This window comes from Xiphophorus maculatus, chromosome 21 (assembly GCF_002775205.1).
Source record: "Xiphophorus maculatus strain JP 163 A chromosome 21, X_maculatus-5.0-male, whole genome shotgun sequence".
In the NCBI taxonomy this organism is placed as follows: domain Eukaryota; kingdom Metazoa; phylum Chordata; class Actinopteri; order Cyprinodontiformes; family Poeciliidae; genus Xiphophorus; species Xiphophorus maculatus.
This window is the reverse complement of record NC_036463.1, coordinates 7,347,844-7,368,428: the sequence shown is the minus strand read 5'-3', so window position 1 is coordinate 7,368,428 and position 20,585 is coordinate 7,347,844. Positions and strand designations below refer to the sequence as shown.

General features: G+C 38.6%; 1 protein-coding gene across 2 annotated transcripts in view; it reads left to right on the top strand.

Moving 5' to 3' along the window:
• The window catches only part of pou6f2 (POU class 6 homeobox 2), a 91,307-nt gene that overhangs the window by 52,788 nt on the left and 17,934 nt on the right, over window positions 1-20,585 (top strand). For both annotated transcript variants that reach the window (XM_023325984.1, XM_014468610.2), the window contains exon 6: window positions 13,797-13,934. In XM_023325984.1, coding sequence (XP_023181752.1) covers window positions 13,797-13,934 — 138 coding nt within the window. The remainder of the gene's footprint in view (window positions 1-13,796; window positions 13,935-20,585) is intronic.

Sequence of the window (20,585 nt, the reverse complement as noted above, 5' to 3'; positions counted from 1 at the left end):
AGTATATAAACATTTTTTTTTACTGATTTTATTAGAAGTTGTAGATTTAGCTACTTATTGTAAATCCCAAAATACACAGTGATAAAAGACTTGGATAATTAAGTGTGAAATTACCTACTGGTTACATTGCAAGAAAAACAAATCTTACCAAGTATTTTCATCTATTCTCTAGTGCAAATATATTGAAATAAGATGAAACTAGCTTATGACTTAAGCAAGGTATTAGCGCTTAGTGCAAATAAATAATTCATTTGATTTAAAAAAGTGCTAGTACCACTAGCAGATTATTTTACTCACAACAAGCCAGTCCCACAACATAATGCAGCCACACCCAAACTTCACAGTATGTGTGGTGTTCACAAGATTCCATCCTAAAAGTAAAGTTGGTCATCATGGCAAAACATATTATTATTTTAGTCTTATCAGACCATTTCTCATCATAACATGTCCATCTCTGGAACAAGATAACATGAATACTTTGAGTAGATGAATCTATCATCTTTAGGCATCTAGAAAGGCGAACCAGGCCTGTGGAGGGTGGCAGTTCTCACTTGTAGTAGCCACCAAAGTGATGACTTCTTCAACTTTCAACACTGCAAAAACACATACCATTTCATGGTATTTCTTGTCTAGTTTTTAGTGCAAATATCTTAGTACACTTCAAATAAGACAAATCTAACTTACAAGTAACCTTTTTAGCAGAACATAGGAGCTTGTTTTAAGTCAGTTTCTTAATAATAATAAAAATGTACTAGTTGCACTTCCACACTAATTTTATAGTGGCAGTGCAACTAGTACCTTTTAATTACTATTAAGAAACTGACTTAAGTGAGTTTTTGTCTTAATTCAAGTGCACTAAGATATCTGCACTAGAAACTAGACCCAAAATACTTGATCTTGTGTTTTTGCATTGTGAACACACAGTTGTCCCTATACTCTTGCCTTCTCAGGGAAATGTTGCCACTATCTTCTGCATTAAGTCGCTAAATACAATGTGTTTGACTCCAAAATATACCCCCATTTAATGACGACACGGGGAGCTACAAAAAACATTAACGCCACTCACAAACACTTTGATTTAAATTGATATCCACACATTATTATGCTCTAGTAATAATCTTTGCCTGTTAACTGCAGCTGCAGTTCTAAGCAGTTACTAATTTTTGGTTATGGTTTTAAATGTTAAAAATAAACCCAGAGGAGGAGGGCATTTTCACTGTTTTCATTCTTCACCCAGAGGACTTGGCCTGTGCTCTAAAGTGCAGTCGTAATTACCATAATACAATGATAACACCCCTATTTCCTGCTGTTATTATCCAGACAAGTATGATCACTCAGCCATTTAACTATTTGCTTCAAACATAATGCCAAGCTGCTTAGAGACAAACATTCATTATGTTCCAATTAATGTCTCATTGTAGCTCGTTTCTCAGGGGAGGTGTGTGATACTCTTTGTAAACTCGTACAGAGAAAATCCAAAGCACTCATTACATCCCTTGAGCTTTTTCTGTTTTTTAATTTGTGTGACAAAACTCATTACCTTCCTCATTAATATGCTTGTTAGAATACAAATCCTGCCACAACAGATCATGTCACCATTAGTCAATAAGGTCTGGCCTTAGATTACTGCAGCTAATTATCTTAAATGGAGGAAGGATTTAACTTTCTATGCCGCCCCCGTCTCACTCTCTCTCCCTAACGTGTAAGGTGATGTTGGATGCAGCCTTTGGCTGCCTGAAGTAGCCACCAAAGTGATGACAAATAGACATGAAAGGAGGCGGGGGGGGGGATTATGAAATTTGCTTAAGTGCGTTAATGGGCTGATTGCAGGGGCGCGCTGGATTTTGCTGGAAGTTGATTGATTGGAGCTGCGGGTTTTCTCCACGCCCGGAGAGCTCAGGGATTTGACGGGGTAAAGGCGCGCCAAGTCTGTTACACCGGAATTGATCTTAATTAGATCTGAAAGACCTGCCACAGCAGAATGGTCGCGGCGATTAAAATGAAAAACAGGAGAAATTACTGATCAAATTAATCATAATGTCGGGCTACAGCTGTAGGTCTGGTGTAATTTGCCACTCCAGTGGGTTACATCAGCCCAGGCAGGAAAAGGGGAGGCAGTACATACTGATCCGTGGCAATGGGAAGCTTAGGCCAGCCTATCAAATCTCTTATTCCAGCGAGTGTGCCCAGGTCCTCCTGACCCTGCTACGCCATCCTGTGGAGCCCCAGAATCCCTCTCTGATCTAATTAGTTTATTTTTCATCACATTACATTATGTGCTCTTCCACTCAGAACTTTTACGTTGTCTGGAAAAGTCTGGAATTTGCTTTTATCGTTTTCCAGTCATGGATAAGTGTGGAAAAAATCAAATTAAAATCCTTGCATTTTGTCGGATGATTTTATTTCTTCCATTTTCTAATACATAAAATAATCTGATGATGCTTTTTTATTCATTAATTTATAATCTTTGAATTATTTTTCATCCAGCCAAGATGTTTGATGCTAAGAGGAAATGAAGCAGGCAGGTAGGAGGAGTTCAAATTTTGAAGACAAGGAAATAGGGGGTTTTGTTTTACATTTTATTAAAATGTAAAACAAAATGTTACATCTAAAATTACTCATACTTTTCTCATAAATCAATGGAAAAAATCTTACTGATATCTACTGATATTTTGAGCATTTATGTGTAGTGATGCATTTCCAGTGTTTGAGGTAGGAAAGTCTCTTTGTCATCACCCTAATCTTTCGGTTTTCCTATGGATTCCATACCAGATTCAAGTCTGGGAAACAAAATAACATTATTATTTTTTTCAATAATAATGTTAAAAAAAACATGTTGGTGGCAGAGGTATGAATAACTTTGGGGTTAAATGTGTATTAAACTCTTTTATTTAACATTTATCCAAATCACACTTCTTAATAACTCAGTATAACATTTTATTCATCAGCATTTTGTTTATTTCCTTCCTAACTGAATGCCAACTCAATAAAAAATAATTTGAGAAAAGGCCCTTTTACTGCCTGGTCCGTTGACAGTGTAAAATTTGGGTTCAACTGGACTTGTGTTTCTTAAACTGGTTCTAAAATGTCAAAGCATTAAAACTTGTGTTTTTAGGAAGTTTTAGGAACAATAAGTTTAAATTTTTACAAACTGGGTTTTGAAGAATCTGCCTTTACAGTTCACCTTCAGTATTCGGTGTCCATGAAAACTTAAGCAAAAATAAGCGCAGCTCACTGTTGTCTATGACGGGACAGTGATTTTTACTGTTCCAATTACCACCATTCTGACTGGCATTTTAAAATAGTGTTTCAACATTTGACTTTCTAAGTTTGTTGTATTACACCGTAAAATCAATGAAAAGGGGGTAAAAGTTTGAATCCAATGATCTTCTTGACTGGTTTAAGGATGTAAGACAATTATCTTACATTCACACAGATTTTTGGAGGGGAACATTTTGCAGAAAGGTCCTGTAAAGGCAGAATTCAAATTTGGAAAGTGATGTTTCAGCCAGCCCTGACTTCAAAATCCAAAATGGCTACCTTATGTCTGAGACGCTTTGATAGCCACAGTAAATTGAAATTTTCACAATTTATCCATAATATATTTGCTCTTCTGACTAATTGTATCTATACATTTTAATACAACTCTCCTAATAACATTTTTTTTAAATTATCTTGAAAATTGTTCATTCAGATTTTCTTCTGAATACCAGTAAAGGCAGCCCGGTTTGAGAATCATTTGTTCAATTTCTTAATGGACAAGTCTTGGAGTTAAAGGTCTTAAAATAGAGCTGATGTAAGTTGGTCCAGATGCTGCAGCAGTCACCAAAATAAGAAGCCAATTGCAGCATTGGGCTTTTCATTATTTAGTTAGAGAACTTACAGATTATAAAGCTCATGCACTTTTCAGGAAGGCTCAAAGTTGATCATCAAGCCCAAATTTCCAGGGTTTTCTTCAAAAAATGCAGGAAAAAATAGAAATTTCCGTCAGAAATGATGTGGAGATGTGCAATGAAAAATGTGGAGAAACCCTGAGCTGTGCTGTTCTTGTCATAGTTGTCTTGTCACCAGCATGTTGTGTGTTCACTAATAGCCTCTGACCTCAGTCCAGTGTCTGCCTGGCTGGTTTTCTGGGGGCCAGGCAGAGGTGGAGGCGTCCTGTCTTCCTCGTCTGTCAGACTCCTGCCGTCTGTCCCTCTCCTCTTCGCAGTTGTCTCCTTGATCGCTGTCAGAGCTCCACACCGGGCCTGTCCACTCTCAATCCGCACACTCATAGGGGTAATTACAGCCTAGGGGCCTGCCTCCTATCCCCGTGCTCCACAATTTACCACCAAAGTGTCCACAGACATCTCTCTTCTTCCCCACTGCACCCCGACATCACAGTACCGCGGGGCCTCAACCCACAAGTGCTGCAATTACTTGAGTCTCTCCTCCATCCTTTTCTTTCTCCCAGCCCTCTTCCCGCTCCCCCTTCCCTCTCTGTCCTTTCCTTCCTGTGGCTCCCTCACTATTCCCCGGCAATCAGCCTTCATTAGAAGCCTCTGGTGAAAAGCCATCGTCACCAAGGTCAGCTGCTGCCAACTACAACAGCCTTTCAGAGGCCTGGCAGTGTGCACTCTCTATCTTTTCCCCACCTCTTTGCCATCTTCCTGCCCCGCCCTCGCCCCCCCTTTCCTCTTGTTCCCTCTTCAAATCTCAGATCCATCTCTGCTACTTTTGTTTCCCGCTGCTTACGGTTAATATATCCCATCTCTAATTTGCTCCAAATGTCATTTTTTTATGGGTGGCGGGTGTTTCTTCCATTGTAATAGCACGTGCGGTAAAAGAGCCCTACGCGCCGATTCATTGATTTTCCAGCTCAACGCAGTGTTCATGCAGTTTAGTGAAACAGACGCTAATTGTTCTGCTGGATATTAAATCGAAATTAAAATGACATGCTCAAATGTGGACACTGCGGCATATCAGCGGAAATGGAGTCACTTAAGGTGCTTGGGAGGGAGGAGTCCCGTCCATCTGGTGTCAAACATCTTAAGTTGTGAAAAATAAAAAGCTGAACATCACTAAATATCAGACATTTTCCATACTGGGATAAATATGGAAAAAGGATGTGGAGTATGGAGAAGTATATTTTCATTTTTTGATCCCTAGCAAATTCTACAAATGTTCTTTTCATCTGTCAAGTTTTCATCTGGCTGTTCGTCTGTCCATCCATCCATTTATCCGTCCGTCCATTTGTCCATTCATTTGTCCTGTATCCATCCGTCCGTTCGACCATGCATCCAATACATTTGTCCAACTTACTAAATCTGAGTTGTGCAGTATTTTTCCATTTGTTTATTCATTTATCTACCCATCCGATAAATTCATCCATCCATCCATCTATCGATTCTTCCATCCATTCATTCACTGTCTAAACTCACTAATCCTTGCTGGGTCGCGGGGTGTTGGTGCCTACCTCTGGTACACCCTGAACAGGTCACCAGTCCATCACAGGGTTGGTATTTATACTTTAGAAAAAATTGTAATTTGGAAAAGTTTTATTTTGTCATCAAAGTATGAAGGAATCCTAAAATTTAAAAAAGAAATTCCTTACATTTTTGGTCGGAATTGTTGAAATGAATTTGATTTGTAAGGACTTGGAAAAGCTGAAGCCGAAATAAAGACTTCCTAACATGCCAAGTATTATCCAGATTAACACCAGTTTTAAATCCAGACATTTCTCATAAATTTTGAATATATATGGATATATATGTATGTATATCTGAGTAAAAGCAGCTGCGTTTTGCTGTGGCTGTGCGGTGTAGAGCATGAACAGGACCCCTCAGCTCAACTCTTATTAATGCACAGCAGATCTGGCTCTTAAGAAGGCAGAAAATTGCCTTACATAACAAGTGCTGCACAATTTAGAAATACAAATGTGCACTGTTGACTGAAGCAGAAAATAAGACTGTTGCCCATCAACAGCACCGCATTTCATATGAATAATTATAAAGCATGGGAGCTAGATGAGGAAAACAACCTGACCATGACAGCTCTACTACTTTTATTTACTTCAAATGAGGGATTAGGCAGGGAGAATATCTACAGACTTAAGAAGCAACGATGAACCTTGAATTTCTAAATAAGAAGAAACTTAAATTTATCATATTTCATCATTTTGGCAACTCTGAAGGCACTTTCACTTTTAAAATGGCTCCTACTTTGCACCTTCCACTTACTTTGTGGCTTTTCTGGGTTTGTTGGGCTTTCAGTCATCTCACAGTTGATACTTCCTTCACTTTCTGAGGTCTGCGATTCTTATAGACCTGGCTCCATTACTCTGGAAATGGGCAGAGGGCTTCCAGCTCCGACACCCAGCAGAAAGGCAAAGCTCCCCCGATCAACCCACATGCACACCGGGGGCAACTCGCATTAGACGCCCACCTGGGAGCCCTCAGATGAAGCACCGAGCCAGGGCTCACCTAACAGTGGATAAGGAATAGGGTTTCTTTAATTATGAGGCAGGGCTGTGACATTGAGTTCCCCCCTTTCTCCTCCAGCAGCCTTTCAGACACCATCTAAGTGCTCCGCTCCGCTGAGGAGGCCAGTCCCCCCGCGGGGCGCGATTCCACTGCCTGTAATTTCTGATGCCCATTAGTGACCGCAAACAGAGCACCGGGCTCACACAAGGAATACAGCCGCGCTGCACCGCCACGCTGTAAAAAGACCCTTTTAATGCAATGTTGTTACATTATGCCCTCCTCGTAGACCAAGTCAAAAGTCCCATTTGTGGTCTCTGGAGGATATTATCAGAATTTCTTCTTCGCTGTGTGTTAGCTGGGCTAAACTGAGGTTAGATTTGGTATATATTCCTCCAATCTACAGAGGGCTATTTGATTTAAGAACTCGACCAGAGCTGTTTTATTTTGTGTATAGCATTTTCCTATTTCTGTCTTGTTAATATCTGATTATTGATTTTATTTCCCTCATTCCCTGTATGAAATACGGGGTCAAGAGACTCAAATAGAATATAGGATGAATGTTTTCTTAAACCGCATGCCTGAATTGGGAAGTAATCAATAAAACGCAGAGTTACCTTTATCTTTAGCTTTCAACGATTTATTTGCATCATTTGTTTTTCTAGATTGACAATAATATTGAGTAGAACTGGACACACGTTTGAACTTATTGTGCTTTTTCTGTAATCCACACAAGGTCAAAATTAAAGTCATGATAATCAAGTTAGAATATTATTGAAAAGTGTATTCATCTCAGTAACTGAATTGAAAAAGTGAAACACATTAATTAGATAATTATACACAGACTAATGTTTTCAAGCCTTAATGTTAATTATGATGATTTTCTGCTGATAGTTAAAAACAGGTCCAGTTTAAAACCATCCAGCTGTTGATTTCAGGTGAAGTTGAAGAATTTTGGAAGTAGTTCTCCTCCTTCATCATTTCAACAACCAAGTGCAATGCACCAGTTTCACTCAAACACTATAATATTGCCACCACCATGCTTGATAGCTGGACCAGAGCTCAAATTAGGGCTGCACAATTTTGGAATAACTGACTGCAGTATTTTCTAACCTTGCAATGTTAAAAAATGACTTGAATATAGTACCTCAAGTTATGCTACTCTCCTGCCATTTTATTGACAATTAACCTGCACTACTTTTACCTCTTTTTGTGAATGCTACGAGTATAATTCTTATCTGTATTTGAAAGGTGTTAGGGCTCATTGGTGTCCAGTATGAAAATCTGCTATTTTGAGATTCTGCCTACCTGGCTAAATACTACATTATGAAAAATGCAAATTCATAATACGTAAAATATATTCCCCAACAATTATTGCAGTTCAAACACTCCTTTGCATGTTTTGATGACGATACATTTGCGATATGTTATGCAGGCGTGATGTTTGAAATTGTCACTTGGACTCCTTTTGTTATTGTGGCCAGAAGGCATTTGGTTTGTTTTTGTGGGCAGCTACAGATTTATGAAAAGAATCCTTTCTGTTAAATTTCAGTTTTGCCAAATACCCAGCCAGAATTTAAACCAGAACTTTGTTAACAGGCTGTAAAAAGAGCTTGCTTGAGGTACAACTAAGAGACGTTTAAGTCAATGAAAGTGGGAATGTGTGCATGTACTTTTGAGCCTGTAAACGTTTTCAAAATCACTGAAGCTGTTGTACAATTGTTCCACTTCGGGAATAAAAACAGTTAACATACATCACTAAAAGACAAAAATGATACAACTTTCATTACCATGAAGTGTGTGTGTGAAAACTTTTCACTGGAACTGTACATGGCATTATGCTGATTTAGCTTGAGGTGTATTTTTGGAGATAAAGAGAGAGACAGTGAAGCAGAGAACCACAGGAGGAGGGAAGGGAGTGTGGTGGATTTATCGATCAAGGGTGACCACATCTTAGCCACAGAGCCCCTCTCTCGTGATTAATCTTCAAGCTTAGAGTCGGCCAATGACACATGACAGGCCTCCTCCTCAAACTCTACCATTTCTCTTCATTACTGGCTGTATTTTTGGACACCACAGAGGGGAGTAATCATTTACCTTTATTGTGTTTATAAAGCTGCGGCATGGATGACCCTTCCTATATTGAATTGAGGACATCAAAAGATCACTGGACATTGATTAGAAGGATATTAAAGTCATTCAAATGCTATATTTATATGTCAAACAGCAGCAGAGTGAAAAGAGACGCCATTTTCACACAATTCAAAAGAAATGGGATGTAATCAGCCTGGTTGAAAGAAGATATTCTGGACACAAAGGCTGAAAAATGTTCATACACCTCATATTTTAACCACAGTGTGATCTCAAGACTCATTTTCTCACTATGACTATAAACATAGCCTTGTAGCTACTTTATAATCATAGCCAGAGCAGTAGTAAATTTACTGCTACAGTGGTTCCTGCCATGATTTCCAACCCAGCGCCAATGTAGTACAGAAATAACTGCACCAGATATGTCACTTCATGAGGCTGAAATGGTCAGCACTTTCCTGTGGATACTTAATCACCAAGTAGTTTCAGATTTAATACATCTGGAAACAGCTAAACATTATAGATCATTCCCCAGTAGGAGAATAGTGTGGTATGTTTCATATTTTTACCTGCAGTGTTCCCTAACTGTAGGAAATGTGCTGCGGGATGTGATTGATGACAAAGGACTCACTCTGAACCAGTGTTCCTTTACAATTATCAACAAATGGGCCGGAGCTGATTTTATGTAATGATTAAAGCTCCGGTTAATTTCGCGTGAAGGTAATGAGTGGGGAGATTGACGGCCACTGTCCTGCACTCCATCATCCCTTTATAGTTAGTTTAAACGTTTTCACGACTCTTCTCCTTCTTCATTTGCATTTTACCTCATTAGACACGGCCATTTCTGAGACTGACCGCCACGGCCATTTCCTGGAGTTAATGCATTTTATTTGATTAGCCAAACCTCCCTCTGTTAACTAGCTGTCATTCTGGAGTTTTCATATGACATCACTCCATTAACACCCGACATGCCAGCTCAGCCCCCTCCACTTCTCCACTGCCTTAAGCAATTACAACCTCCAACTGTCGCCCGACGCAGCGTTATTGTATTCTGCTGGGTGTTATCTGTCCCAGTTGTTCCATCCGTCTTTCACTTCTCTGTGTTTTTCCTCCAGAATGGCTCTTTTTGGGTTTTATTTTCTCACAGCGGCCGGAGCTGAGGCCCACCGGTGAGCAATAGTCAGAGCTCACGGGGCTCAGAGTGCACAACTTCAGTGTGAAGCCCCACCAACCAGGGGACCAGAGGTGTTTTGGAGGGCCTAATGGCATTTTGATGTTCATAAGCACAACGGATGTGAGGAGGGGAAGGCGGTTAGGTGTGTGTGTGTGTGTGTGTGTGTGTGTGTGTGTGTGTGTGTGCTGGGTGGAGTGGAGGGGATCGGGGGGTTTAGAGAAGGAAAGTCAGTAGAGGACTGTCAGCAGAGGACTAGCAGAGTTCTGACAGACAGAGAACGTGTTTTCTCATGTCACAGCTGATTACATTCACTCTGGAGTGGGAAAGAGCAGGGAGGAGACAGGGATGGTGGGCCGGGATGGGTTTGGGAAAGCTTCCATGTTGTTCCAGATGAAGGACATTTCTCTTAAGGAGAAACAAGGGTGGTACTGACTGTTAATTTAACCTGTTGGGTCCACTTTGACACAGTTTTGATGATTAAAGTAAATACATTTTACACTCTTCTGAAATCAGATCTGTTTGAATCTGTCCAACTCCATCCAAAAACATGCTGGTTTGCATTGCCAAAGTTTCCTTATGGATGTTTCTGGCTAATATTCAACTTTAAATGAATTTATTTAATCAGAAATACCATAATCATAATTTTGTGGCTGATTTCCAAAGCCGATTGCAATTTATCTCAATTATTATATATGAAAATATAAGAGCAGGACTGCTCTTATTTTTTTATATAAATATGGCAAGTTTTTTTTCTTGCCTTATTGTTCAATAACTATTGATGTCAGGAGAGGAGGCAGTCACGCTGAGTGAACTGCAGATCATATCTAGATATATCTTTATTATTTAAAAAGAAAATTGTAACAGAATTGAATTAAAAGCTGTCTTTAGCACTTTTAATAGTGGTTACTGCAGTTAATGTGACTAGCATTATAAGAAATACTCTTGTGACTGTTAGCAGGATTTCCTAAATCCTGAAGAATTTCCAAACATAGCATGTTCCACCAATTTTAATTAAAAGATCAGTTGTGGAACTGATCTTTCAATCAAGATTGGCTGATCGATACAATTTAGTTGCACTCAAAGTTGTACTCTCAAGTACAAGTCTCTATGGAGCCTTCTTGTTATCTGCTGGAAGTCTTGCTCTCTCACACATCTTGAATAAAGCACAGCTACACTGGGATACATAGAAAAATCTGAAATCCAGCTTTTTTTTAATTAACTTATTTCATCTCTGTGCTTCCACTAACTTCATTTTAAACACCTCACTGAAACTGAAACAACTAAACACTTAGTTTTCTTCCCTCAGTAATCACTTCCATACTGAAGCATGTTTCTGTTGGTGCAGCTGCTAGTAATTATTAAGGTTTATTGACTAATCTGACAATCAGATTTTTGAGTCTTTGACCCACCGATCAAACTAAAATTTGCCTCATTCCAGTTTCTAGCCAATTTTTCAGTCCAGCCTCTATTTCTTTACACAAAAGGACAAAATGTCATTGATGTATTCTGCAATTGTCTGTGATCTTAACAGGAATTGTCCAGAGAGGTCTGAACAGCCAAAAATCCTCTTCACGGCCTTTTCACGGTGAATGAAAAGAAACACAATCGTTAACATGCAGGCTCCACAAACTGGAAGATCGCTGTTTATCTCCTCCAACACATGCAATCAGTACAAATACAAGCCCAACTCTGTCATTTTGTGCCTCCTGCCGAGGCGTTGAGAGGAGTCACCGTGGTGGAAAATCACCTGTTTAGGTGTTGAGCACAGCCTTGCCTCTCCTTATTCCTGACTCTCCTTCTAACTGCCGTCCATATTACACCGCGCCAGAGATGAAGCAACAAAGCCTGCTCTCTTTTCATCAAGATTTACCAGAATAACAGAGCACCAGGAAGGGCTATCATTGAATGAAACGTGATGATAATATTTCAAATCAATCTGAAGGCTTTTCCAACAACCTATCACTCATGTAATGACACAGAGCAAAGCAGATTTTCAGGGGGACTCTGGCTGTGCTCGCCTGAGCAGATCACATTATCAGTGTGTTGATATGTGGCCTCTGTTTAACTCTGCCTAACTGAGCGTGTTGGCTTTCCTTCCTCTATCACAACATTTACGATCCAGTGTTCCCACTAACACAGCTCCTTTAGTTGCCAACCAGCAGTTTTAATTTCTGTTTAGAAAAGAGGAGAAATTACTCCGTTTCATGTGGTCACTCCTTAGAAAGCTTCTCAGCATGTTGCTCTGTAGGAAAAGGATATTTATCTGTTTCAGTCAATGCTATCATAACTACATCTTAAGAATTTAAATGAGGAGATGCTTTCATGATTACAATGTAGGAGTTCTGTGCTTTACCACAATTAATACCAGTTATATTCTAAAAATCAAGTAGCTTTAAAGTGCATTAAAATAAGACCAGGTGTCATATGAAATCACTGGTATTATTTATGGATTACCACTCTAATCAAAGACATTTTGGATGTTGCAGTACAGAATTTGTGGTTGTTAGGGACCAGAACTTATTAATTTCAGCAAGTAGCTGAAATTAATAAATACATAATATCCCTAAAATTACTTATAGCTGACTGTTTTCATAGTTTAAACACCAAATAATATCAACGTGCTAGTTTTGATGCAGCTTCATAATTCAGCTTGCGGTATTTTGTGTGGTTTCAGATCAGTGGGAAAAAAACTAACTGTGATCAACTTGGAGCTTTGCTTTGTACATCCTAACATTTAATGTCTAGTGTTTCTGCTTTTGGATCCCAGTAAGATGAGTTATTAACAGTTTACCATAGTTTTACTTTCCACACAGAAAACACAATGACTCAGATTTGAGTTTTCTTCTTTTTTTTTTTCCAACATTCGAGATGTTCTTGGTTCCCGAAGGGCGTCCACTGAAACACATAAAAGACAATCTTGCGATTATTGAGGAAAAACTGGATGACTTTCAGACGAGAGGAGGCAATATCAATCACGGCCAATTTGAGGCCACCAACATGAAATATGATTTCATAAGACAAATGCAGTGTCATTCTTAATGTGCTTAACCTTTACTGTCGATGAAAAAGTATTGATCCCTCTGTGGCATTTTTTCATCATTTGATTTCAGAAAGTGTAATAATATATGGTGGTGGGATAAAATAACAAAAATAAATGGCATCTGTATCTTTGAAGAAAGCTGAATTCTCAGCAGAATGCAGAGAGTTTGGAAAAGCTGGAGCCGTGTATTCTGTTTTAGCTTTTCAGTCATCCCAGTTAAGTTAAGTAGGCAACCAGTATGAGCAGCAGCCGGAAAACAGTGTTTTTTTTTATTCTATTGAGTAATCGGGAGGTCTGCTTTCTCTTCTCAGTCTTTGATCTACTTACTCAGCCTAATAAGGCTTCGCTCCACTATGGTACAACCAAATCAGCAGTGCATTTTCAGCCCCCTAATAAGTGGTTAGCTTGATTTATATGGGCAATCGGAGCAATGTGGCGGGCTCTACAGCCTCTTCTCAATGCAAGAAGTCTCTTTCCGCCACCACAGGCCATACCAGATGAGTCCATTACAGCAGTGTGCAGATGGTCATTTTAACCTTCCTCTGCCTCAACAGTATCACTCTGTTAGAGTCTTACGAAGTAGGAGGATTTCTTAGTCGAAGTTTATTGAAGCGACAGACGATACAGTGATGCATAGCCTTGCTGCCTGGCTCTATTGTGAGAGGAGCGAGCGGGTGGGCCATTGCTGCGTGTCGAAGGACTAGACTCTGCCTGTGGGGAGCCCCAGAGGCCAGAGAAAGCACTTAGAGTGGTAAAATGGCCACTTATTCACAGCCTCCCTCCAGTTTTCACTGCTCCTCCCTACCCTGGAGCCTCCCACTGCGTCCAGGAGCACCAACCTCTGGGAAACATTTGATAAACTGCATGGCCCTCTCTGCTGGACCTCGTAGCAGTTCGCTTATTCTGCCCTGGGCAGCAAAACAGAAGTATGAAGCTGGTTTGCTAACCTCTTCAGGAACTTGTATTGTAGTCTAAATATGTGATAAAAAAGAGCAGATGATTTTCTGATAAATGATGATTTTGCTCTCTGCAGCTGAACCCCCTGGCTAGCCAGGCAGCGGTGGCAGCAGCAGCCGCCATGGGGTCCATCGCTGGCTCTCAGGTGTTTGGCAATACCCTCTCAAACCTGCAAGGAGCCACCGGGCAGCTTGTCACAAACGCACAAGGACAGGTGAGTGTAATACACAACGATTATAGAGCTGTACAAAAATATGCCCCTGAACTTCTGTATATTTTTAATTAAAAAACCCAAAACCTTGTTTAATTTTATTGGTCTTTTATTGGAATGATTTATTTAAAGAAATGAATAATTGCAAAGTGGATGGAAAATGTTGAATTTTTAATGAAGTTCTTTTAAGCCAGGGTGTCCAAAATGCAGCCCCAGGACTTTTTGCGGCCCTAGGACTGGTTTTGTCTGATTCCCAACTGCAATTCAAATATGATAAATTTGGCAACCTGATTTTCTTACATTGAAAAAATATTCAGCTTTTTATAACCAAGATTTTATAATAAGTAGAACCATGTTTATCCAGACACTTTTACTGAAAAACCAACTTTGCTGCACCCAAATCAGTTTTATCTAATTTATTAAACTTGGCTAAATATAGCAAGCATTTTGAAAGAAAATCACACAATTAATTTTCTTGTACAAAGAATAAATTTGTTAAATCTAGCCCTGACTCCTGAGTTGTGAAAGTCTGCAGCTCCTCCAGATATTAGCACAGGCCTCTTGGCTGCTTTTCTCTTTGAAGCCTGACCTGTCAGTTACATTTTCTTGGTTTTTTTCACTTGTCAATTCCTTTATACGTTTCACAATTTTGTAATTCATAAAAAATTACGCAAATCCTGACGTTTTCTTTTTGCACTAAAGCATAGTTTTGAGTTTATTGAAAATTTTCCACAAAAATTTGGGTTTAAGTGATGTTAACCCCCACCTGCAGATGGCAGTATTTCTTAATGTCAAGTTATATCCTGTGATCGATGTGGTAAGTATCAAAAGTGAATCTACTTAAGTTCTTTGAAAATAAAAAGGTTTGTCTGTCCAGTCTGTGAGTTTGTTATTACTTTTCTTATCAGTTTTTTTTATATGTAGATTTTGGAAGGGGTTCAATGATAAAAAAAGTTCTAAGTAGCACTACAAAATCAATGATTTTTATTGCAAAGAAAAAAATCACAAGAAATGGTCAGAATCCAGGAGGAAATGATTAGTGTTCCTTATATACAGCTGACTTCTAGGTACCAAATGATGCACAGTTGGATTGATGTCAAGATAAAATGGCTTGAATACAAATACAATCTAACCTTTCGTATTTTTATTGGTAAAACAAAATAAAGTCATGTATATTTTCCTTCCTTTGTGTTAGAATGTCACATAAAATCCCAATAAAATATATTAAAGTCTGTTTTTGTAACGTGAAAAAGTTCAGTTTTACAAGGCAATGTAAATACTTCTTAAATAAAAAAGTTAAAGCACCAAAATATCTTGTTATATATTTTATTACCGTCCAGCTCAACACGAACCATCCATATTGTATTCCTGGTCTTTTCTCATTGATTTTTCGCGGTGAGTCTCTGTGCTGCCTTGAAGCTGTTTGTCCACAGTCCGGCTGCCACCTCTCCATATATTAAGCATTTTGGGAATAAACAAACCCTTCCCTCTCTTAACCGCATGCGCCTGTCAGAGTAAAACGCTGACCTTGTCATATTTAAGGGTGGCTGCAAAATTGTTCCATCAGTAGCCAGAGGCTTGAACGATGATGCTTGTCATTGTTCGGCTCTATCTAATGAATCATCTTATCTCAGGTGCACAGTGCTCACATTAAAGCGGGACTGTGTGGACATTGTGCCCTTTTATGCCACTTTCTGTTATTTATAATAACCGCTGCTTTATTTTGTTACACTTGCACTGTCCTCATCATGTCGACTTTGCAAAAACAAAACGACACTAATCCAGCTTGAGACATTTTAGAGTGATAAAATACATGTAAACTGATTGTTTTTAAATCAGACCTTTCAGGGGTGCGTTCACTGGTTTGACCTCGTAGGGAAGTATTGTCCAAGAAGGAGAGCTTGATCCTAAACATGGCTAATGAGACAGTATGGACTTCTCTGGCTCACAAGGTGCCTGGAGCGCTGGGAACAGATCACTGAGGATATGGACTTGACTGCATGCTCTGTGCTTTTGTAGCGTCTTGGTGGCTGACACTTCCTGACATAATCAGGTCACAGAGATGGTCAAAGCCCTGGGGTACAGCCTTTGCTCCCCACCTCATTATTCCACTGTATTATTCAGACCGAGGACTCTGAAATATCCACTCCCCTATCAGAAGGTCCTGCCCCTCCCTTCCCCTGCATGGAGGATACTATACACAACTCACGTAAGACAAATTAAGGTTTGTACCTTATTTCAGGGTCTTTTTCTATTCATTCAAGGTGTAGTTTGATTACAATTCAGGGGGCCATCTCTCTCATCCTTGCGCTCCACGTGTAAACAATCACTTTTCCTTGAATCTGAGCCATGGTGTGTCGTCTTTGTTCACTTAATTTCCTCTACTGTGCTGTCAAAAGGCCTTTTCATAAGCAAGAGCTTTGAGAACCTTGAAAAGTGTCAAGACTGATGGGCCTTTGGAGTTCAGTTTTTAAACCTTAATTATATTGGCTCGAGTTTTTTTTTTTTATTCTCCAAGGAAAATCAATGAGGCTCTTTTATCCTCACAGCCTCTACAGCAGTGATTAAGACTGCGGATAAAAGCCACAATTATTAAGTCACTCTCACTCTAAAGATACTTTTTTCTTTTTTACAAATCACAATTTTTTCTCTCTTCTTTGCAATGTAAAATCTTTCTTTTCCTTCAGGTTTTGCATGCAATTAATTCTGTATTTGCAACAGAGATACTGAAGGCCTATTTCCTCTCTAAACTGAGCAAAATCAGGTGAAACAACCTTACCCCTGCATGTCTCAGCTTTGTGCTTGAATATCTCCTCTTATTTATTCTCTGTGGCCTGTAGCCTGTAGGTTTGGGGCAGATAATTCTTCTAATGTTGAAAGCAACACACTCACAGGTTGACTCATACAACAGGTGAAGTTAAACTCCAACACAAGGTGATCTGGAGCCTCCAGCCTTTAGATGAACAGATGTTGACCTTTTTTATCCTGCTGCAAACATCAATCTGCAGGTTGTTTACAAGTTAATTGATTATTGTTTTCATCCAAGGAAACTCTCACTCTCTATTGGTGAGACTTTGTGAACATTAACTTACAAGTCTCCAGACAGACATTCAATTGAAGTTGTTTCTAAGCCAGGGGTGTCCAACGTGTGGCCCGGGGGCCATTTGTGGTCCTTGGTCTGTTTTTGTGTTCCCCAACTGCAATTCAAAAACGAAATAAATTTGGCAAACTAAATATCTTACGTTGGAAATTTTTCAGTATAACACAAAATATTCGCTCCATCCATCCATCCATCCATCCATCCATCCATTCATCCATCCATCCATCCATCTATCATCCATCCATCCATTCATCCACCAATCTGTCCATCCATCCATCCATCCATCCATCCATCCATCCATCCAACAATACTCCAGCCATTTATCTATCCATCCATCCATCCATCCATCCATCCATCAGTTCATTCATTCATTCATTCATCAGTCTTTCCATTCATCTATCTATCTATCCATCCATGGATCCAGCTATTCATTTATCCATTCATCCGTCCGTCCATCCATCTGTCCATCTATCTATTCATCCATCTATCCTCTGGAAGTTTTTGATATTATTTTTGCAGATTAAACACTGATCACTACAGAAGTATCGTCTGTAAATTCAAAATAAATTTCTGTCTTTCACTGTAATAAAATTGGCAAACAATGTGAAATGGAAATTCGAAAAAATATATCAAATTATGAGAATTTGACCACACTGTCGTAATTAAAATGCTCACCATGGCCATGTTCTGAATAAAACAAGTGCAGCTCAAGTTCTCAGGGGTTTTTTATTTTAAAAGAAATAATTCACATTTTAGATTTTTAACCTTCTAAAATTACTAAAAGAATCAGGAAGCATACTCTCTTCGAGGCATCCCTGCGAGGCAGCTGTTATATTTTTTAATTTGCTCAGAATTTGAGAGCAGACTTAAGCTTAAAATTGCAGTGAGAACTTGTGTGTTGACTTTCCAAACATTTTTCCCCTCTTGGGTCCCAATTCACCGCATGAACAGTGGAGGAGAGAAAATGGGCAGAGATATTGCCTGGCGACCATGGCTAAAGACACAGATTGCCCCGGCTGGAGAGATGAGATGACATTTCTCTGGAAACAAGAGCAGCATAATCTTAATGAGTTCTGCTGGATGGAGAGAGGCACGTCTCTCACACATGCCATCCTATGAACCGGAGCTGAGGCAAACACAGGAAGTGAAAAAACAGGCAAAAACATGGTAGATAAGTAAAGAGATTTACTTAGCAAAGATTGAGCGAGAGGCCCTGGAGGCTGCTTATTTATGAAATAGATGTGTGAGGAAATTGCTGCATCAGAAACTCACAATCAGGTATTTGGAGATGGAAATTACTCCATGCCTTAATCAAATTCCCTGAAGAGAGTTTCCTGCTGGTTGTCAAAGTGTACTACAGATTTAGAATAAGAACATGTAAAAGAGAGAAACTGCCTCTTAGCATAATATCGCTTGGTGGTGGTATTCATCCTACCCCTGGTGCTGCCCTTTCCCCTGTCCCTTTGCACTTTCTTCAGGTGGGGGTTAAAAAATCCTTTCAATTCTTTTTTGTATAAAAATAATCTGATCATCTCAACGGCTATCAGTCCTGCAGCTCATAGCAAACATTATATTTTATGCTTGTCAAGGACAGTAGAAATCTCAAATGTACTATAATCACTAATGAATCTAACATATTTCTGATTATCTGTGAGAAAACAAAAGGGCATCTTAATCCTCAGATATACTTGAAGTGAATATTCTGACAAAACAAGGTTTATATCATTTAATAGATTATTTTTGGCAGCATAAGACATGAGACATTACAGTGTTTTTAAATGTTTTTGATCGCGTCACAATATATCATTTTAAACAATACAATTGTGCTTTTTTGCTTAAAACTAAAAGTCCTACCAATGTTCAAACTGTTGATTTCTTTTACATTTTAGTAATTACATTTTTTACTTAGAGAAAACTTGCTTTGAAGTAGAAGGCTTTTGTATGTTCATATTTTCAAAATTTACTAAAGATTTGAACCAATTTGGTGGACTTGTTGGAGAACTGCATTAGAACTCAAGCCACAAGTGCAAGTTTTTAACATCTGTAGCCAACATTTGATGTAAGGTGGTTGTGTTACAAACCAGTGGTCTTTCTTTATAAATGAGAAAGAGAGTAATAAAACATAAAACTCTATATAAAAACTTGTAGCCAATAATTTGCTTTCACTATGCAGAGTTTTCTCCAAATTTGTTTAAATAGGATTTGTATTTAAATCTTATCTCCATATGAACAAATTCACATATTTTGTTCTACAAATTACACCCCACTCTGCCTACTGAAAAAGGTCTAAATAACTTTTCATTTCTATATTGTGAATAAAGCAAAACTTTAGCCACATTCATGTTTTAGGGCGTGTTGAGCTTCTTTAACATCAACCTCTACAAATGATGCATGATGCTTCCTGTATGCTTAATTTATTGGTTTTATTAAATTTAAGTTAACAAGATCATGTCTTGTGCATAATCAGTACATATGCTTGTAATGTTGTTTATTGTCTGAATGAAATTCTCTCCATAAAATGTTTTAATGGGGTAAAATTCAAGTTTTCATCATGATGAAAGGATTGTATATTTAACGAGGTTTGGCTCAATATCTGTGATTTAAATTTTATGTCTGTGTTTGAACATGTAAAGCTGTGTCGCCCTTTCCTTTATCTTTCCTCCATCCAGGATTCATATGGGTACTTAATGTCTTCTCGCTGTTTGTGTTTTGAAAAGTCAAACTTAAATTGTTAAAGTCTCAGTCAATAAAGCTGATTCTGATTCTGAAATATTCATAGATTTAAATGTATCTTTTAATTTTACCAGCAATTACCCGTATTAACAATTCTGATAGATTTGGTTCTGATAGAGAACCTATTGAGGAAACTAAAAATCAGGTGATTACAAGGAGTTCATTAGGATAAATTGTCAAAATATAAGACACATCCAAAAAGCTGGTCTGCAATTAAAAGAAGATTTAGGTAAATCTAAATATGGCAGGTATATTAATAATCTTGGCTTATCTGTGTGTTTGGGATTTATGATGTTTGAAAAACCCCTAAAATTCTCAGTATTGTCTTTATTGTTAGATTTGCTACTCTTCTCCACTATTTATCCAGCAAAGGTGTGTCAAGGATCAATAAGTTTAATGATACAAATCTCACTTTATGTGACTGGCATCCTAAAGAAGCATATGACAAATGGGAATGTTTTTCAAGAGCATTACTTGTGTTGGTGGGGTTACAATTGCTGTGACACGCAGTTACAGCCATACAGTTATTATAATAGTGCCACAAAATATCGCGAGAAACATTTCATATGGCGCACCACTAGTTTCAAAATTAAGTGAAAAGTAAACCGTTATGTAAGAAAGTCATCATTTTTTTAAAATTCACAAAAACATCACATTTAATTCACAAATGTCTTTAAAAGTCTTAACTTGCAGAAACAATGAGGTGAAGACCGCCTTCCTAACAAACTCTGACAGGTCCCTCCTCTTAGAAATCCAACCTAACTGGAGCAAGGTGACGCCGCCATTAAACATCTGTGTGGATATTCAGATGTAGGGGCCTC